The sequence below is a fragment of the Pteropus vampyrus genome, unplaced genomic scaffold (assembly GCF_000151845.1).
Source record: "Pteropus vampyrus isolate Shadow unplaced genomic scaffold, Pvam_2.0 Scaffold98, whole genome shotgun sequence".
NCBI classification, from domain to species: domain Eukaryota; kingdom Metazoa; phylum Chordata; class Mammalia; order Chiroptera; family Pteropodidae; genus Pteropus; species Pteropus vampyrus.
The window spans coordinates 5,011,415-5,030,911 of record NW_011888879.1 but is presented as its reverse complement, the minus strand read 5'-3'; the positions used below and the strand labels follow the sequence as shown (position 1 = coordinate 5,030,911).

General features: G+C 35.6%; 1 protein-coding gene across 1 annotated transcript in view; it reads right to left on the bottom strand.

The window, feature by feature from the left end:
• Positions 1 to 900: 900 nt before the first annotated feature.
• Positions 901 to 19,497, bottom strand: part of EDEM3 (ER degradation enhancing alpha-mannosidase like protein 3) — a 51,253-nt gene continuing 32,656 nt past the window's right edge. Inside the window, exons 13-19 of the mRNA XM_023533192.1 lie at positions 19,057 to 19,222; positions 18,649 to 18,803; positions 17,606 to 17,759; positions 15,456 to 15,647; positions 13,985 to 14,150; positions 11,368 to 11,553; positions 901 to 4,803 (exon numbers count right to left, since the gene is read on the bottom strand). Of these exons, the coding sequence (XP_023388960.1) occupies positions 4,394 to 4,803; positions 11,368 to 11,553; positions 13,985 to 14,150; positions 15,456 to 15,647; positions 17,606 to 17,759; positions 18,649 to 18,803; positions 19,057 to 19,222 (1,429 nt within the window). The 3' untranslated portion in view covers positions 901 to 4,393. The remainder of the gene's footprint in view (positions 4,804 to 11,367; positions 11,554 to 13,984; positions 14,151 to 15,455; positions 15,648 to 17,605; positions 17,760 to 18,648; positions 18,804 to 19,056; positions 19,223 to 19,497) is intronic.

Sequence of the window (19,497 nt, the reverse complement as noted above, 5' to 3'; positions counted from 1 at the left end):
AAGCCATACTAACAGGCAGATGCTGATGTGCACTATTTTCGATTAACCCTTAAAGTATTTCTTAGTAGACAGACCTCTTAAATCTACTTTACTCAGAGAAGGGACCTCCCTCTTGAAATCTTCCAAGAGATACCATTGGATCCGTTAACCCCTCCTGAAATAGTGGTGCATTGTCCTAGAGGAATGGAGGCACGATGACAGGAACTGATGCCCAAAGAGCCTGAGCATGGATGCTACGATCTATAAAAGTCCATACGAGGTAGGAGGGTGGTGGTTGAGCAGAAGGTGAACAGAAACTGAAATGGAGGTGAGAGGCGGAGTGATGAGGATGGAGGTAGGGGGAGGGTAGCACGCTGGAAGTACTCTGGCACTAGACCAGGGCCCCCGTTCCACTGCCCAGCCACCAAAGGGTGAGACTTTGATCAAGATGCTTAGAACTTGTTCAAGTCTCAGTCTGCTCATTCTCAAAGAAAGCAACGATCAATGAATAATAGTGACTATTATTAGATGTTTCAAGATACCTGACCTCAGAAACCCGCATAGTATCACAGCATTGGAAAGTGGCTGTTAAAAGAAAATGGCCTCACTGGAACTAGTAGGAGAGGTTAGTGTCACATTTGATGACGGTATCAGAAAGACAACTGACTTTATTAATTACGAACTCAAAAGAGAAACATGTTACTAATATGGACACTGTGAATCACTAATTCTAACTGGGTCGTTGGCACTAGCTGAGTTGTGGAACTGTCGAATGTATATTTGTGTTTTTAAACCCTATGATGGCCCCCAGATTTACTCCCCTGGGGTAAAATAAATATTAAAGGAAAGACAAAATGGTGAAAAAAATTTAAAGGATCTCAAAGCATAAAGATATGCTAAAAATTCAAATTAAAACTAGACCAGAATATTTACATATTTTATTAAATCTTTACAATCAGTAATTATAATCAAATACACAACTATATACAAGGATTATATACATGTTGCCCAGACTTTTATATCACAGTACGTAGTTTCCCTTAGAAATATTGTATACATTTATCACCAAACAATAAAATCCAACAGTAGTGTTACAGCACCTGTTAGTACAGACATCTTTTTCATAAATTACATCATAAGAAAATATACGGCTGTAAATTGGGCTTTTAAAAATGTCTTTTATAAAATCTGAACATACAATATTTCATTCACAGAATGTTTTTTTCTATGTTCTGACTGAAGCCTTGTGCATAAAACGACCGGTTGGAATATTTACTAAATCCCCCCCAACCTCTAAAATTGTAAGCACTATTTGAATTATTTATGCTGAGCTTTCTTTATGATGAATTTTTGGTGTGGGGTTGGGTGAGAGAACAAATGCTGGTTTTACTATAAAAAGGGCTGTGTGATGGTAATTTAAATTAAAAAAAAAAATTCTCAAGCAGGTAACTATATGAGAGAAATTAAAATCAGAGCATGCACAATTTTTCATTTTACTCTAACACTGTGAAGAAAAGTGAAAAGTATAATGTCAAAAAATTACTTGTTCTGAAACAACTGTTTTCTTGTTGGAAGCCTATTAAGAAAAGGATAAAAAGAAAACCTATCCGACAAAATATCCAGTCCCAAATGTATCTAGTAAATTACAATTCTTTCACACCTAAAACTTTATGGGAAAAGTATTGCAAATTAGGGGTTATCATTTCAATGGACTTTCATAAGCAGAAAAACTACAATTATTTTTAGTAGGTAAACGAGTTAAGTTTTAAAACTTGAAAATACCTGAATTAAATACTTGCTCTAATATCTAACATTTAACTTTCAGATAGTCCTTACTTGATTCCAGGTTTGTAAACACTGTATAAATCCTTCTTAGTCAAACAATTTTATGGCTGTGGTGATCACTTTAGCTCTATTTCTATGCAGTCAACATTTAACTGAGGTAGACCAGATGTTTCTAAAATTCAGGGTCTCCCAGAATCCCCCGAATCTTTAGGAAGTAAATAAAACATATATAAAAGGTATTTAAAAAACAAAACATAAAAAACCTAATGCTGTTGGAATTTTTTAATGAACTCAAAAACAACTTCATGGCAGTATGTCAAATAAGAAATGTAGACTCAATTGCAATGTTGAAGTTTTGAAGCTGAACATTATACCTTCTTTTCTTACATGGGGAAAAATCAAGTATAATTCCTTCAGGTGTTAGGTATAATTTGTTAAATTTTTTCTTCTGTCTCTTTCTCTGTCTGTCTCTGTCTCTCTCCCTCTCTCTTTCAAGGATTCACTTTTCTAAACAAGTCAACAATTTGCTTCTAGACCTCAGTGAATGGCAACAGCTCCCCCTAACGGCCAAAGGAAGGGAGAGCGGCAGTAAGCTGGCTCTTCCTTGTATGCCAAAAGATCTTTGCTGGAAAAAAAAATTATGTTCCTTTGATAACTGAGAAAAGTTAGATTTAGACAACAATGGCTCTGAGTTACAAATACAAAATCAAATCACTGAATATAAGGCTTCTGTAACCAAAGTCTTAGAGGAACATCTGCTCCTTTTCTCCAAGCCACATTCCTATAAATCAAGGCAAGTCAAGTAATTAAGCTTCAGCTATTTTGGCAGCTTTGCAATTAAGGTGAACAAAGCACTATGTCTACCCTTTCGTATACTCTATGTATTATAGTTCTATCTTCTTACACCAAATTTCACATGCAGTGACTACAAATATCCATTTTGGTGTCAGATTTAATTAAGAGCCAATAAAGGTTGTTGTATACTACTCTTCCCCTCCCCACAAAGTGAATTCTCTATTAGATTTATTATTCCCTGACCCAATTAAGTTTAGCTGGAATTTTTGAAAGCAGCTATCTACCCCCTTATAAAATAATATGTTTACCTGGGATCTAAGACACACTGTACATGAATATACATAACTACAATACAGCACTGCTGTTCTTTTAACAGTTTAAGTTCATCAGTACCTCAGAACTGTTTTAAGAGAAGGTTATTATGTAATGCCAGGTAAAGAGAAAGGAAATTAAGTCTCAAAATACTCCATTAGAACTGATTCAGGTAAGTTTTAAAAAATAAATAAAATGAGTAAAGCCATGATTTCAACTACAGGGCTGTCTACAGATATCAACAACAAAGTTTTTAAAACTTAAATGTGGCCAGCACCAGACTGCCACCAAAAAAAGAAAAAAAAACGAAAAAAGGAAAAAAATTATCATTAAGCTATATGGCTATATGTTAGTTGCTACTGTGTAAGTTTTTCACACAGGTTCAAGTCTGTATCAGAAGGAATATTTGTTAAAAAAAAAAAAAAAAAAGCAAACTTAAAAACCATGATTCAACAGAAAATGTGAAAGACTCCTTAGGTACAACTTTAGGAACCATAGTTCCAAAGGAGAAAACAAATAGTAGTTACCCAGGGTTTTTAGATCACTACCACAGTTTTATCATGGCTCCCTAAGATAGAAAAGTGGAACAAAATGTATCAGCTATTGGCAATATGGGCCTCGTGTCTCTAACTGCATACTAAACACGGCATGGAGTAAGGCTGATGGCTAGAGGTAATCACCTCTAAGAGAAATGAACTGGAACAACAGTTATAATTGACCCTACGAGGACATAACATTAAGTTCCATTTCAGAGTAGTCACAGCTCTCCCTATGGGAGGCCCAATGGAAAGTTCATATTGCAACATTAGTTTCTCCCTCACTCCATTTTTCAAAAGTATTAAGTAACCAATTTCCACACTATGTTATGTGACCTTTTTTTACCTGGTCCCAATGCTTATTAGTCTTTACGCCGAGAACTCACCGAGAAAGTACAGTGGTTTGTTTCACCTTTGGTTTAGATGAAAATGGCGTTGTTAAGAGGAAACGAATCAAGTCACCTTGATCATTTGCTCCACAATGAAAAAAGTGAAAGCGACGAGCAGACTGTTCACCACGACCAGGTCACTGCGAGTGCTTCCGTGAAGGCGGCACGACCAGAATGCCCACAATGCTCATGTGTTTCCCAAAAGGGCCTCCGACCCCAAGACCAAGAAGGCTGAGCTTCCTTTAATTAGAAAGCAATACAAATCCCTATTCCCCACCCAACTACTGAGTGTTTCCTGTCTACCCAGAGACTGCACGCCCATAATGCTCTCCTGGCCTGAGGTGCTGCAGGGTAGTGCAATGCTATCATCTGAGGGGGAAATTGTGACTTTGCATTTTTGATGGGACAGTTTTAAACAAGGTCAATTCTAACACAGCACACTCCAGATTCCTATGATGACCAACTATCCAATCAGAATGCAGCTACTCATCACCAGACTCAAAGCCTCCCACTGGGGAGCCTGCTTAGCGTGAGGGTGTCTATTAACCACAGTTTACCTTTTCTTGTTAAATACCTACCACCAGATTCTCTAGTGAGTCATAGTTCATCTTTCTCCATCATTTCAAAGGCTTCTATATCTTCATTCCAGTCTGCTAATATGGAGTCTATGGGCTGGACCTTTTTACCCCAGCTAACATTGGGATTGGAATCCTCCTCAGTTTCTGATTGTTCTTGAAGTTGGTTATCTAAATCTGTACATTCACCATCAAGGCTCATAGGCTCGTGGTTTTCCGTGGGATCAGAATTCTGTTCAGAGGGAGAAACGCCTGCAGCATTGTCCGTATCTGCTGGGGATAATAATTCTGGGTGAGAGTTTAGAGAGCTTTCCTCAGGAGACTCTTGATCAGCTAAATCCACCTCATGAGAACTCGATGTAATCGGTTCAGCACTCTGATTCTGGGGATCATGTTCAGAAGATGGTTGTTCTTCATTTTCCATCTCAGGATCTGTATATGAAAGAAAGAAACCTCATGCTACTTTTTCCCTTAAAAATTTAATCATACTTTCAAAAGCATACTGGTTTTTGCAATAAAATGAAGACATAAAAGTTAAAGAAAAATCATGTTAATGCAGAACAGTGAACATTAATACTAAAGAGTAAAAGACTGCCTTATAATAAATAATGCAATCACATTTTTCTTTATATTCATTTTGCAAATGGGACATTAGAAAATATACGCTGTTCCAAATTGAAAGGAATACCTAATAACGATAAGACTGCCTTCAGTGGACATTTAGTAAATGCTAAGAAATACACTAAACGGTAATACAATTAAAATGCATATTTATTTGCATTGTATGTCAAATATTTATTAAATGTCTAAATTCAGGAAAGCCTGTACATGAGAACATATTAAACAGAATAAATTTTAAACAGCACATATCATTGCTATATTTTAAGATAACATTGTTTTGGAAAGTAAAATTCCCATTCAGTAGGCCATGAAAATGCAGATAATACAAAATTTGGGATGATTTAATGTGATTAAGTAACATATTTTCATAAAGCCAAGAACTAAGATTATTCATCAAACTTCAACTTCATTATTGTTGATCTATGATTTATAACCATTCTAAAATCCACCAGAAGCCTGAATACTAGGTTAAACCCCTTGTAATGAATGCACAATGAAAGCACTAGAGGTGTTTCATGGAGGATTCCTACAAGAAAATGCTGAAATAGCACTGACGCCCACATGCTGCCTCTGCGGTCGGTCAGCAAACGTCTCCTGAGTGTCCACTATGGGGCAGCACTGTGTAAGGTGCGAGGGGGAAAAAGGCTAAAACAAACACCAGACCTGCCCTTATGGATCTCACAGCTCAGCTGGGGAAAATGACATTTACAAAGAATCACACAAAACAAATATAGAACTCTGTGACACGTGTTATGGGGTTAGGAAAGAATAAGGAGATTGGAGGGTTTCCTTCGGAAAATGACACGAACTGAGATTTGCAAAATAAGTAGTCAGAGAAGAAAGGGAAGACGGACCAATTCTAAAACCAGAAAATCTGAAGAAAATAAAGGCATGCAGGAAGATACAGGTGAGTGCATACGTACACGCCAACTAGGCAGGATTACCTGCCCAGAGAGGTTTAAGATCGGAGGGTATGTGTGCTGGAGGAAAGGGACAGGGAGGGGGAGGAGTGCCTACACATTCTCTCTTCTAAGCTGTGAAAAAGATACATTTTAACGAGACAATTAAGAAAACCAGGGTGCCACCCAAAGAAATAAACAAGGGAGCTGGCTGCTTCGAGTTCATTTATGCTAGGCTGTCCTAAATTCAAGGGAGAACCAAAACAAAACAACCCTTCAAATTTTCTAGATTGTATTAATCTAGTTTACAAGCATAGGAAAAGGTGTAGGGCTACTTCATCTAGATATATAGCTTCTGCTTTTGGCAAAAAAATTACCCTAGTGTTACATATTATACAATATTATTTTGGAAATCTAACTGGTACAATAGGATAATGGAGTAGTCAGTGTAGATATAGGAAAAGGAAAGATTAAATTGTATTTGCAGATTGTGTTGTACACTTATATTCGAAGCAATTCAATTTTTAAAAACACTATTAAGATCAAAGAATTTGATTAAAAGGGTAAAAATCAAATAAATAGGCAAATAGCAATAACCCCTATATAGCAGCAGTAACTGGTCTTTTCATAATGAAAATAAAAGGCAACAAAACACAGAATTAAATTTATTATGAAAGATACAAGGCCCATATTGCTTAATTCTACAAAATCTTAATGAAAACATAAAACAAGATCCGACTAAATTTACAAGTGTATATTTCTGGATGGAAAGTCTCAATATTTAACAAAATTTTCCCATTTACATGTAAAGTGTGCAATTATATGATTCCAAAATAAATCTCATTTCTACTTCTTTTTGTTTTACTTTTGGGACCAGAAAGAATTATTTTTAAATTATTTCTGGATTCCTGTGGAAGAATATACATCAAAGAGAAATCAAGAAGTTCTGAAAAGAATTAGGGAAGAGTTGCCTTCTCAGATATTAAAATGTATTCAAAACAGCAAACTGTTTTATAATTGGCACCAGAATGAAGAGATTAGTGGAAAAGAGCAAGTCCAGAACAGATCAAAATACATAAATATTTGATATATAGCAAAGAGGCAACGATCATTAAAGTAAAAATGGCGCCTGGAGAAGTACAACAGAAAGAGAGGAGTGTCTGCCACACTGCCACGGGCTCCGTTCCGAGGTGCCTGTTGTCACCAGGTGGAGTTCTGCAGTTGTATAAGCAAACAACTGACCACAGAGTTAAATTCCGGAACGACGTGCCAGAAACAGAGGAAGCAAAAAAAGCGTGAAGAAAATCTCCAGATACAAAGAAAAGAAAATTAAGTTTTAATAATAAAAGGACAATGGAATCTTAGGCAAAGACTTAGAGACTGGCTGTTCTATAATCATTCATTCATCTCTGTAACCAGTGTTTACTGAAAACAAGGAATGCAGAAATGAGAAGCAGGTAAAGAAGTAAAATGTAATACAAATGTCAAAGTGGAACGATATCAAAAAGACAACCTTCAATTTTACCTACGAGATAAGATAAAATTTCATAAAGATGATGGCATTTAAACTGGATAGCTAGGTTGGCTAACTGTTCTCAAAGAAGCTAAGGGCCATGGGCACAGAGACAGGACCTGAGAGGCATTTCCAAAAGGAGGGGTGTGATCTCGCCCATGCAAAAATGCGTGAGAAAACACGCTACATGTGGCTGGAGGAGGGAGGGTAGGAAAGAATCGATTCTGCTACCAAGAATGACCGGGATGCTCCTTTCCTGCCAAAGAGGTCACGTGCATACATACCGATTTTTCTCCTCAGAATTGAATCCCTTTCAACAGCAATCTAAGTTCTAAAGTTCAACTTCGGGACTCGTTTACCCCATCAACTTCAGTGGGCGATGATCTTAGGACAAGTGACTAACACTGCCAGGCTTAAATCTTGACCCGTTTAAACCAGGGGACCTTTTCTTTTCTTTCCTCCATTTTCTGTGTCTCTCTATAGCAGACGCAGATAGAGGAGAGGCCCTGAAAACCTGTCCGCCGCTCTCGAGGCATGGCGGGTGCTGCGGCTTCTGCAACCTGCAAGCATGATAATGTCCTGAAACTTTAAAATGCTTGATTTTTTTCTTTCCCCTTGAGAAACAAGAGAAAAAAATTGATTCTTATAAACTGTTTCTATTTAGATTTTGTCTGTGGGCACAGGGTTGGAATTAGCATCCAGCACCTTTGTAAACCTGACATTCTGGAAAGATGAGACACGTGAGAGATGTGGTATGAAAACTCCTATGGCTCACTTAACTTTTGGAAGTGTGACTGGTTTGACTTGGAGAAGCACCATCTCCACTTGATAAATTACTAATTCTTTGCTTCTGACGAAGAATATGCACAGTTTTCCCCCTTATCGAGGGGACACGTTCCAAGCCCTGCAGTGGACATTTGAAACTACAGATAGTACCAAACCCCGTATGTATCATTTTTTCCCCCAAACAAAATACCTATGATAGAGTTTAATTTATACATTAGCCACAGTAAGAGACTAACAATAACTCATAATAAAATAGAACAATTATAGTAATATACTGTAATAAAAGTTATGTAAATATGGTCTTCCAAAATATCTGATAACTGATCTGGCTATTAAGTGACTAATGGGTGGGGAGTGTATACAGAGTAGATACGCTAGATGATTCACATTCAAAAAGGCAAGCAACTGAAAACATGAATTCTTTTTGGAATTTTCCATTTAATATTTTTGGACTGTGGCTGACTATGGGTAACTGAAACCATGGAAGGCAAAACTACGGAGAAGGGGGGATGACTGTAATAAGGTATCTGGACACTTCTGCCAGCAGATAGGACTATTGCAGACTTTTCTGTATTAATGGCTGGGACTTATCATCAGAATAAAAAGGTGGGAGTGGGGGCTTATTCTAGGGCTTCTATTTTCTGTATTAATATGTGGGAAGAATTGCTCAGTCAAAACTATGTGACTTTATAAGGGAATATGTATTTGTGGGATGAGATTTTTAGAAAGGGCAATCTGGAGGCCATTTTGTTGTTCAGATCTGAAGGATGCTATTATCTAGTGTACTTCCATAATCCTATCTAGTACCCTTGATGGTACAATATGCCCAGACAGCTAGCTGGGCAATAAACAAGAGGTGCCCCCTTGGTCTTGTTCAGTGTTTCTCAAAGTGTAGCTGAGCACGATTACCAGGGATGCTTATTTAAAATTTCAGATTCTGATCCACCGCGTTCAGAGAGTCTGATTCAATATTCTGTAGTTGGATTCAGTAAGCTATACTTTTAACAAGTCCATCAGCTGATTCTGACGCAGAAGAGAAACACGTATGCATGCAGTAATGGCACAGCACAAATTAATGATAACCATTACAGACATTAACTTCTTAGGATATTTTCCTAAGTGAATAAAGTAGTTAATTTAATAAAACTATTATCACTGATTTTTGTTACACTGATAAATATTGAAAATTATACTACAATTTGTTACTGATTTAGTTAATATAGCTGTACAGTTCTTGAAAGAAGGGGAATTTTTAAAAACTTTATCAAAATCTCACTTTATAATAAAATCACAGTTCAATAAATTTATAGCCAATAAACTTTAAAATATATATAGTTTAAAAATGCTCCTTTACTGCAAGGTTCTTAAGGGAATAATACTGTTCAGATAATTTTTTTTTTTTTGGTAGTAGTAGTAGAATTTATCTTTTCATATATCCTATCTCTGCTACAGGAAACACATGCTTTCACATAATCTCAGAGTCCTAACCCCATGCACCTCTACAAACAGGAGCTTTTAAAACAAGCTGATATTTTAAATAGTCTACATTGTAGTCAAAAAGTGATCAAAAGTAATACATGCCAAAACAACGTCTTTGTTAGTGACTCTTGCATGGACACAGACTAGTGAATTCATATTATATGGGATATTTAATTTATAGGATTTGCTATGACAGGATCAATAAAGAATTATTATGGGACCACTGACTAGACATGAAAATAATCTAATTATATTAAACCAGATATTATCATGGTATCCGCTGAAACAAAATTATATATATATGTACATGTGCGCACTCACGTGTTATGTATGTTTATATGTACACATACACACATACATATATACATATATATATAATTTAAGGCTTATTAATGCAAGATACTTACTACTATTAATAATGTAGCTTGGAATCATTTTACCTTTTAATATTGCTGCTGAAATTCCAATGGTAGCACAGAACAGGGGGGAAAAAGCAAAGGCATTAAAGAGTTACATGGAATAATAATTTGCCTGTGTCTGTTGTGCCTAAATGCATATAGGTAGGAAGGAAGACCTGAGTTTAGAAAAAGGGCTCAGAAAAAACATCAGGTACATAAGAGGGCTAAAGAAGATTAGAAATCCCTTCTAATCCATTCAGCTTCCATCTATAACATCCTTACGTACAAATATCTTACTCATTCCACGGCTCTTAAATAGTTAACGTTTGAAAGAACCTCAAATAAGGCAATACAAGAAGACAAGACAAAACTTGATCTGGCTAGTATTAGATTACTGCTAAACTTTTTTTTCACTGTTCCATTTGGAGGTTATAATGAATTGAATCAGTTCCCTACACATCTGTTAAACAAACATCCCAGGGGATTCAACAATCCTATATACACTATACAACTTTATCCATTTAAGAAGGATGGGAGGAGTATAGCTCTGAATGTGTCTCCAGTGGATAAGAAAGGCTGCCATCATGAGCAGGATCACAGTCTGTGTCTGATGGTTCACTTTCCCTCATTCCTCCCTACTGCTGGGTGTGAAACTACAAAAGAATACTAGTAAGACCTCACATTTATACAGTAATTTGGGTTTTAAAGAGCTTTCAAGTTACTAACAAACATTTTGGCCTACAGAGAACTATATACTCTCATGAATTAACAAGGCGTGCTATCTTGTTCTTCAGCCATCTATAAACAGATGTCAGTGGAGAGAAGCTGCTAGATTTCTATTGCCATCACCATGACAGTGGTCATTTGATTATAGGTGGCCTGGTGAAACCCAATTACTATTATATTGTATACAACACCATTCTATACAATCTCTTTTTATACCTTATAAAAGAAATGTTAAGATGTAATATTAGTGAAATTCAATGGTAAAGATCTGTGGATGTTAAAATGACTCTCTTGATGTAATCTCTTGTATTTTTATCACTGAGCAGAATCACAGCAAAAATGATATATTACATATTAAAATATAATTCTAAAAACATCCTAACTTGGCAAACAAAGCCAAATAAATGTTTCACTACTCTTATTTCCAAAAGAAAAATATATTTTGAAACCATCTTCTAAAAATTTTACTTATTTTACCAGTGAATCAAAAATAATTTTCTGTGACTCACGTTTGTTATCAAATTGGTAAAATTAATGCTAAACTGTATGAAAAACAAATGACTTTGATTCTTACCTCGATCTTTTGCTTTGTCAGAAAGGAGCACTTCCACCTCGTCATAATCCCGGAGAGCATCCAGTATGATGCTCCCTTCTTTACTGAATAAGAACAGCATGGGGATCTTGATGTCATCTGTGTCTTTGCCATCGCCCGCCATCTGGAACAGAGGGGCAGTATCACTGCTGCTCCCCTCATTGTCATCTAGCCAGAAAACGGATACAGAAAACACAGAAACAGTAGTCCATTAAAAAGGTCTATCTACCAGTCTTTACCGATTTTTACCTGTTGGCGGCATTAATTTTATGCACCAAAAACCGTAAAAACAAACATACTTTGGGGGCCCGCTAATTCTACTCCTAGAAATTAATCCTGAGGAAATAATTCAAAAGAAGCAAAATGACCAATGCCCACAGAAGTTTACTGGAGTGCTAGTTATGATTGTGAACTGTCAACTATTAGAAGTAAATTATAATGATGGAACACACACAGAAAAACAAAGTATTATTACATGAAAAAGGGAGAATACAAAATTCTATGATTATGACTATAAAAATTTCATATGCTTATGAAAAAGCCTAGAAATAAAAAAATTTAAAGATGTAGACAACAAAGACAGAACTATGAATGAAATTTCATTGTTCTTTACAATTTCTTCTACTGGCATTATTTTCTTTTGCAAAACTACAAATTGATAGTTTTTTATATACTATTCACAAATAATAATGATGACTAGAATGGTTTTTCCTCTGTAAGTTGAATTACGTACTACTGCTATTTTACACTGGTTAAATAACAATAGTAGGGCTGCTAAGTACTGTTTTTCTGGCGATGCCAGTCATGCCCACCCCTAATCTCATGCGCCAGTCTCCCTGGAGAACCTGCCTGTCCTTCTCAGGAGTTTGCTCCGACAGGCCCTGCTAAGTGGAGAACACTATGCAGGATTCGCCCCCTTAACCAATAACTGAGTAGACAAAGGATGGCTACCTGAACCTCAGTCTTTCTGGGGGACCTGGAAGCTGCACGCAGAAAGACTGTTTCAGGTAGCAGTGGGGATGGACATTTTGGAACTGAGGAGTGGAGAGGGAGCAGGCTGTTGAGAAGCTGGATAATGAAGCAGAACTGCAGAGACATGCAGCATTCTGCTGTCTGTATCTCTGGGAAGACCAGAGACAGAGATGCAAAAAATGCGAGCTAGCATGGTTCCTAATGATTCTACCTTCCCACTTCTACTTTCTTAGAATGCTCAGTTATATTTCTTACTCTTATATTCCATGAAAATAATTCATTTCCACATAGTAAACAAACCTCCCTTCTTAAACGAGCTTAAATTGTCTCTTGCATCCAAATGATTGCTGAGATAATTTGTACTTCTAGCGTTTGCAATAAAAAACAACTAAGTCCCAGTTTGCTCATTTATATACAATTAAAAGCAGTAAAAAATAAACAAAATGCCTCATCAGGAACAAAAATACTTAGGGGAAAGATGTCACAAGTTGCCCTTTAAAAATGAAAATTTCTAAGAATAAGGATCATTGCCTCTTATTTACCCACTGATTAAAGTTACTAAGCAGAATTTCTTCTAATACTTAAATTTATGCATTCATTAAATCAACATTGGAGTGCCCATATGGGATAATCAAAAGGAATAGTAAATAATTTTTTACTGAAATAATAATATTTTAAATGTCTTAATTTTTACTTACCCTGAATTCAAAAAGGAAATCTACCCTAATTAGAAAGAAAAAATTAAAATGGATTTCCTCTGTGAGAGGAGCTATACAGAAGAACTAACTTCACAATTAGGATGTGCCCTTGGGTCTTCCAGTTCTTTCTGAATGTAAATTCTTATTTACTTAAAGCACAGAAATATTTATATTTTCCCTTATAGTCATGGCCTGCTTGTCATGATATAAGTGATTTTCTATGAAAGATAAAAAAGCAAAGCATGCTGGTTCAAATACGTGAGTGAATTATCTGAAAGTCTGTAATTTCAGTGGGGAAAGACCCAAAGAGATAAAAATTTGCTAGCAAATAGTGCTTATACCTATGCTATTATGCTATTATGCTAAGAAATGTTATATATATTATTTTCAAACCTTATAGCCACCTAAAAGATACTTATTATCAATTTCACCAGAACTCAAAAATATTCTACTGAATATAAATAATGTAAAGCTGGGCCAAGGTTACACCACGATTTTGTGGCAGGGCCAGGAACTGAACCATCCTGTGTCTGACTCCGAAGCCTGCATCTCTGTGGTGGAATGGATATTTTCAGAGACTCCCACGGCAGGTGGCAGGATGTAATTCTTGCCCTAAGGGGGATGTGGATCTCATGGGCACATTTTCTTATCTGTAGTGTTGGCTGTTTTTACCACTCACCACTATCCCACCTTCATACCTGACCCCAAGTACTTTACTGGCATTAATGTACAGAAACTAGATCTAGACTTTCAAAAAAAATATGAGATACATAAAAATTGTTAACACTCATTAGATTACCTATCCGTTATGCCATTTAGTGAAGTAAAAAGAGTATGACAAACTCTTTGATACGATTTTGGAAAATAAAAGGGAAACTCCTAAAACTTTTCTCCTCCTGGTCGACAGAATGGTATGGTGGACGACTTACCGATAACAATGCCACCAATGGCTCCGGCATTCTGGATGTTGCGAGCCTTTTCTGCAAACATGCACTGTCCTCTTTGTATCAAAGCAATTTTCCCCATCACTGCCTCGGGGTTAGTAAGCTCTGAACAACCGTTGTATGGTTTACTGCTTGCAACAAATCCTCTCGTCTGTCAAAAATAAGAGTAACACCTTAAAGATTCTTTTATCTTCTCAAATCACTATCTAGTCTTTAAATAAAATTCAGTACCTAGAGCTGGTTTCTTTTCTAATGATAACATATCCAATATATATTTAGCATAAACTTTTGTTGTGAGCTTTTTGCATATCACAGCACACAACCAATATTGCTATTGTACTTGGCAGTTTATAAAGCATTTTTTACAGCAATTACTAAACCTGATCTTTATAACAACCCTGAATGAAAAAATACAGATAATATTTTCATTTTACATAGCAGGAAACTGAGACTCAGGTTACAGAATTTGCTCAAAGACACAGTAAGTGGTAAAGTTGGAGCCTGCAGGTAGATTTACTATACATTCACGCCTACAACAGCAGGCAACCATTTTAAAACCATTGCTAGTTACTGGAAAAATTTTTGAAAGAGGAAAAAAATAGATTTTGTCTACATGAATCTGCAAGCAGTTCTTCCTAGGCAAACGAAATCCACAAGAGAAGTGATTTGAAAGATGTTGGTATAAAGATATTTTAATATTCCTTTAGAATGTAAATTTCACGAGGGCACAGATCTTCACTGGTTTTGTAAACTTGATAAACAGCCAACATCTAAAATAGTGCCTATAATATAGGAGGGGCTCAATAGAGTTGTTGAATGGATGAATCAATTTATAAACCTACATAGCTTTAAAATACACACTAGAAAATGTCTAAATTAGGGGTAATATAGTTCAAACAACACAACCTTTAGATTACTAAGATACTTAGGTTCTGGTCCCAGCTCTACAATAAGTTAGATGAACTTGTGAACTGATAGGCCACGTAAGTCTTTGTTCCCTATATTAAAACTGAGAGAATGGATGAACATAGTGGTCCTCCAAGTTTGCTCAGATGAACCTCAGCATCTGCTCTCCACAGCCACTTGAGGACCTCTGCTTTTAGTTATTCCCTACATTAAGCCTGTGAGTCAGATTTTTGTTCAAAGAAAGGTTCTAATAGTTGTTAAAAAATCTGAAAACCATTTTTAGATAAATTTAAGGTATTAAATTAGAGAACAGAACAAGAATTGGATAGTACCCGAACAATATGTTAAGTAAAATCCTATAAACACATTGTATGTATAAATCATGCTCAAAATTTTCAAGATATGCTCTTATTTTACTCTGGGACATTGAATATTTATGTTTTTAAAATAAATTAGAAATGCCAAATTGGAAAACAGACTAAGAAATTAGATAGTACTTAAAAACATTTTAAATTCAATTTCCACAAGCATATATTATAGGTGCCCATACCTCTTTATGTTTAGACAGGTCTAGCCCAAACTGAGCTGGTCCAGCAGTCAATACCACCCTGCCAAAAAATGGGTGGGAAATAATTTGTACAGCTCGTGGAGGTAGCTGCTGTTCTTTTTGCTGCTGACTTGACAATTCAATCATCTCCTGCATGAACCTCAAGCCATCTTCAGCATCAATTGAACTAGCAGCCTAGGAAAGAAACAGAGACTTTTATTTCTTTCTGGAAACGTTCAACTTTTTGATTTCTTAAGTATTATTACACTCTAGCCTTCTACTCTAAATGTTTTCCTTTCAGTTTGGTTTCTACCAAGTATTTATGCCCCAATTTTTCCCCAAAAAATATTACTTCTGGAAATATTTTCTGAAAATTTCACGTGTAATTTTTATCAGTATCTCTTTCGCTATTCTATAAAGCACTTCTGATACAAACTGAGAATTGCACTTCCATCCAATGATCAAAGGCTGACTTTGCTTGCTTTCTCCACTCTTTCCCCTTTTCCCTCCTACCTGATCCATACTTCTCTTCTTTGAAATTATGAACCAACAACCAGACTAAGTTCAAAATATATTTATCAGGCACATATTATATCCCAGCACTTGATTAAGCACTGGGGAGATTTTTACATTAAGAAGTTTGTATCTAGAGGAGAGAAACATGTAAAATTAGCTTTGAAAAAATTTTTCAAGTGGGAAAGTGGACAAGGGAATGGCCAATTCTGCCAATGTGGGTCTGGGAAATATTTAGAAAGACATTTGAGTTGAGTCTTAATGTAGAAAAGCTGAAGAACACCTGACTAGAAAAAGATGAATTCCTGACACTTTACAGAAAAAGACAATGAGACCAACTTGATAGGAGTTAGAGGATAGAGAAGAGTGAGGAGATAGAGACGGTCAAGCCTATCCTAAGATTTCTAGTTTTGGTGACTTAAGTGAATGATAACAAGGTCACAGGAGAACAAAAAGGAGGAGAGATGAACAGAGGTGAGGGCAGGAAGAGAGAATTCAGGTTTGGACAGACTGAGACTGAGATGCAGAAATGTATGACAGGTAAATCAAAGTTGGGTTTAAGAGTAAAGTTAGGAATCAGGGTTACATATGTATATCTAAGAAATCAAGCGTACAAAGATGGCAGATGAGCTTGTAGAAACAGATGGAACTGTTAAAGAAGAGTAGAGAGAAAAGAGCATGATCCAGATTCTTTGGCAGTGCCTACACTGAGTGGTTGTGCCAAGGAAGAAGAGCTATAAAGGCAGCTTCAAAGCAATGAACAGAAAAGTGGAAAGACATACGCTATGGAATGTCCTAGAGCCCAAAAGAGGGTTTGTTTTAAAAAGAGGTCAGTCAGCAGTTACAGGAAAGTTCGATCACATAAGGATTAAGAAGTCACTGGATGGCAATTATGTCACCTAAATGAAATCAGTGTTATTAGAACTGCCACTCTCACTACTGAGGAAGCAGGCAGAATACTCTTTAAGTAAGGACGGATGTGGCAAGAACAGAGATGAGACAGGAATCTGACGGGAAGGTAAGGTTGTGTGAAGGCTGAACTTGAGATTTAGGGATACCTGATTATGGTTCTAGGTTGAAATTATTTAGCAAACTATGTAGTTTTCTCAGAATTAATATACTAATAAGGTGAATAATTTAAAGATCTCACGTTACAAAAACTTTTTAAAAATCAATAAAAATTTCACAAAAAGGCATGTTATCTTTCCTAGGACTAGACAAATAAATGCAAATTTTGATTTCTATACTGAATAAAATACTTAAGATTCTCCAGCTGTTTAGAAACTAAAATAGTATAAAATATAGAGATATAAATATTAAAACTATTAGCTCTTAAGATTATGCTCTAAAAAAATAGTAGAAATACAAGGGACTGAGAAACAGAAAACTTAGATCTGAGTCCTACATTTGACTTTATTAATTTAAGCAAATTACATAACTACTTGTAATTTAATTGGTTTATACTATGAAGGGGTTGAATTATATGGCTTTCCAAAATATTTCCAAGTCTTAAAATTCTGATTATCTAACTTTAAATCACATATTAAAATTTTTTAAAAAGCCAAATATCATTATCTTATTAAAACTAATGAGACCAGAAAGGGCAGAGATGGCATCTGATTAGAACAGCGATGTCTTACTTGGATTGCATGTTGAACCAACTGGACTCTCCCGTCTTTGAGGTGAATCAAACTCACCCCCATCTTCTTCAAGATTTCTAAGTGCTCAGGGTTAGTGGCCATGAAATCTCTGGCTCTCAGAGGGGGTTTAGCTCCACTCCTGAAACTCTCCTCTCTGCTAAAAGTAATTATAGGCAAGGCTTAAAAAACTACAAATCAAAACTGGGGAAAAACATAAAGCAAATAAAAATAATGTTAGATATTTGCAAAATTGCTAGTTTTAGAACTAGTAAAAATGGAATAACTGGAAATAGGTATTTGCCTATGTAACAGGTTATTAATAAGTAGCACAGCTTTCAAATATAATGTTTTACAGTTATAAAATCATATATATTACCTATAAGGTAGTATTACTCATCAGAATTATGACCATTTGAAAGTACAGAACAGGTTGGCTCTGGGATTTGTTATTACTGCCATCTTCCTCAAAAAAACAGATTTTTCTCCCAGTATTTTAAAGGCGAAACAATAGTTATATAAGTGAATGCCAATATTCACTTTAACATTTTATTTTTATTTCCTAATAATGGTCTTTCTAATGTAACTATTTGGAAGAAAATGAACTCATTAAGGCAAAACTTGTATTAACATCCAAGAATAACTACCTCATCAAAAAATAAAATCAAACTAAACAAAGACTATATTTGCACTACATAAAAACTACATGTCAAAGGAAAAACATTTTCTACTTTACAAGACATGAAAATATTTGATGAAAATATTCTGTATAAAAATGAGCTACACAAGTTGAAAACTATTATTTGCTGCCAGTATTATTACTTAGTTCATTAAATAAAAGACAGAAAATTTCCATAATAAAAAAGACATTATTACAGAATAAACTTTGCTATCTAACTTTACCAGTAATTTTTATTTTAGTCAATGATAACTACATACCTCAACATTTCGATCTAAATGAATGTCTTCTTGGTTATATGTCCCTTACGTTCTCTGTCAATTATCAAGAACTGTGACATAAACATATATAAAATAAGACATCTTACACTCTGATGATGCCTCTAGGACAGCTCTTATCCACCACATTTTTCAAGGGTTCACGAATGCTCTGAGCATACAATGGGTCATTAGGGAACAGAATCTGAGTATTTGGACAAGTCCAGTCAAAATTACTGTCATCCAGTTCTGTATATTCTGAAGTCTACAACATAAAAGAATGGTATGTGAATAAAAATGATTATTTTACTTAATATTATAGTTTGTTCAAAGGAAACATTAAATAAAATGTAAGTGTATATAGGATGCAATAAAAAGGAAAAATAAGAAAACATCGTGTACTTTTCCTCCTACATTTATTGAATTCTAGTCATGGATTACTTGTCGCTTGGAAAAATAAAACAAACACAGAGAAGTAAAAAAGAGAATAAGACATTTGATTCAAAAACATAACCTACTGTGTTCTTCTTAGAGATGCTTTGATTTGTAGTAGAGAGCCAAAGAGGTAACAGATGAGCTTCTGTGGTGAAGATGTAATCTTCTATGTCAAAAATAATGTCTTCTTTATCCGCAAATAACAGGTAAAGATATTTAAACATTTCAGCCAAGAAGAATGAATCCATTCTAAAATAAAAGGTCACAAATACATCTAAGAACATAAAAGTATCCAAATCATCTTTCTGAAAGCCACAGAGTCAAGGTCAACAGCCCTATCTACACCAATTTAGATGTCCAAGGAATTATGGAATCTCTCTATCTCCTGGTGGTAACAGCCTTGACTCCAGGTATTTTCCAAGGAAATAAAGACCAGAGGGGCTGCCTACCACACAGGTACACCAAATCTTGTCAATACTGCAGACAAGATTTTCCCATTGGCTTTCCAACGAGGAAGATTTTTC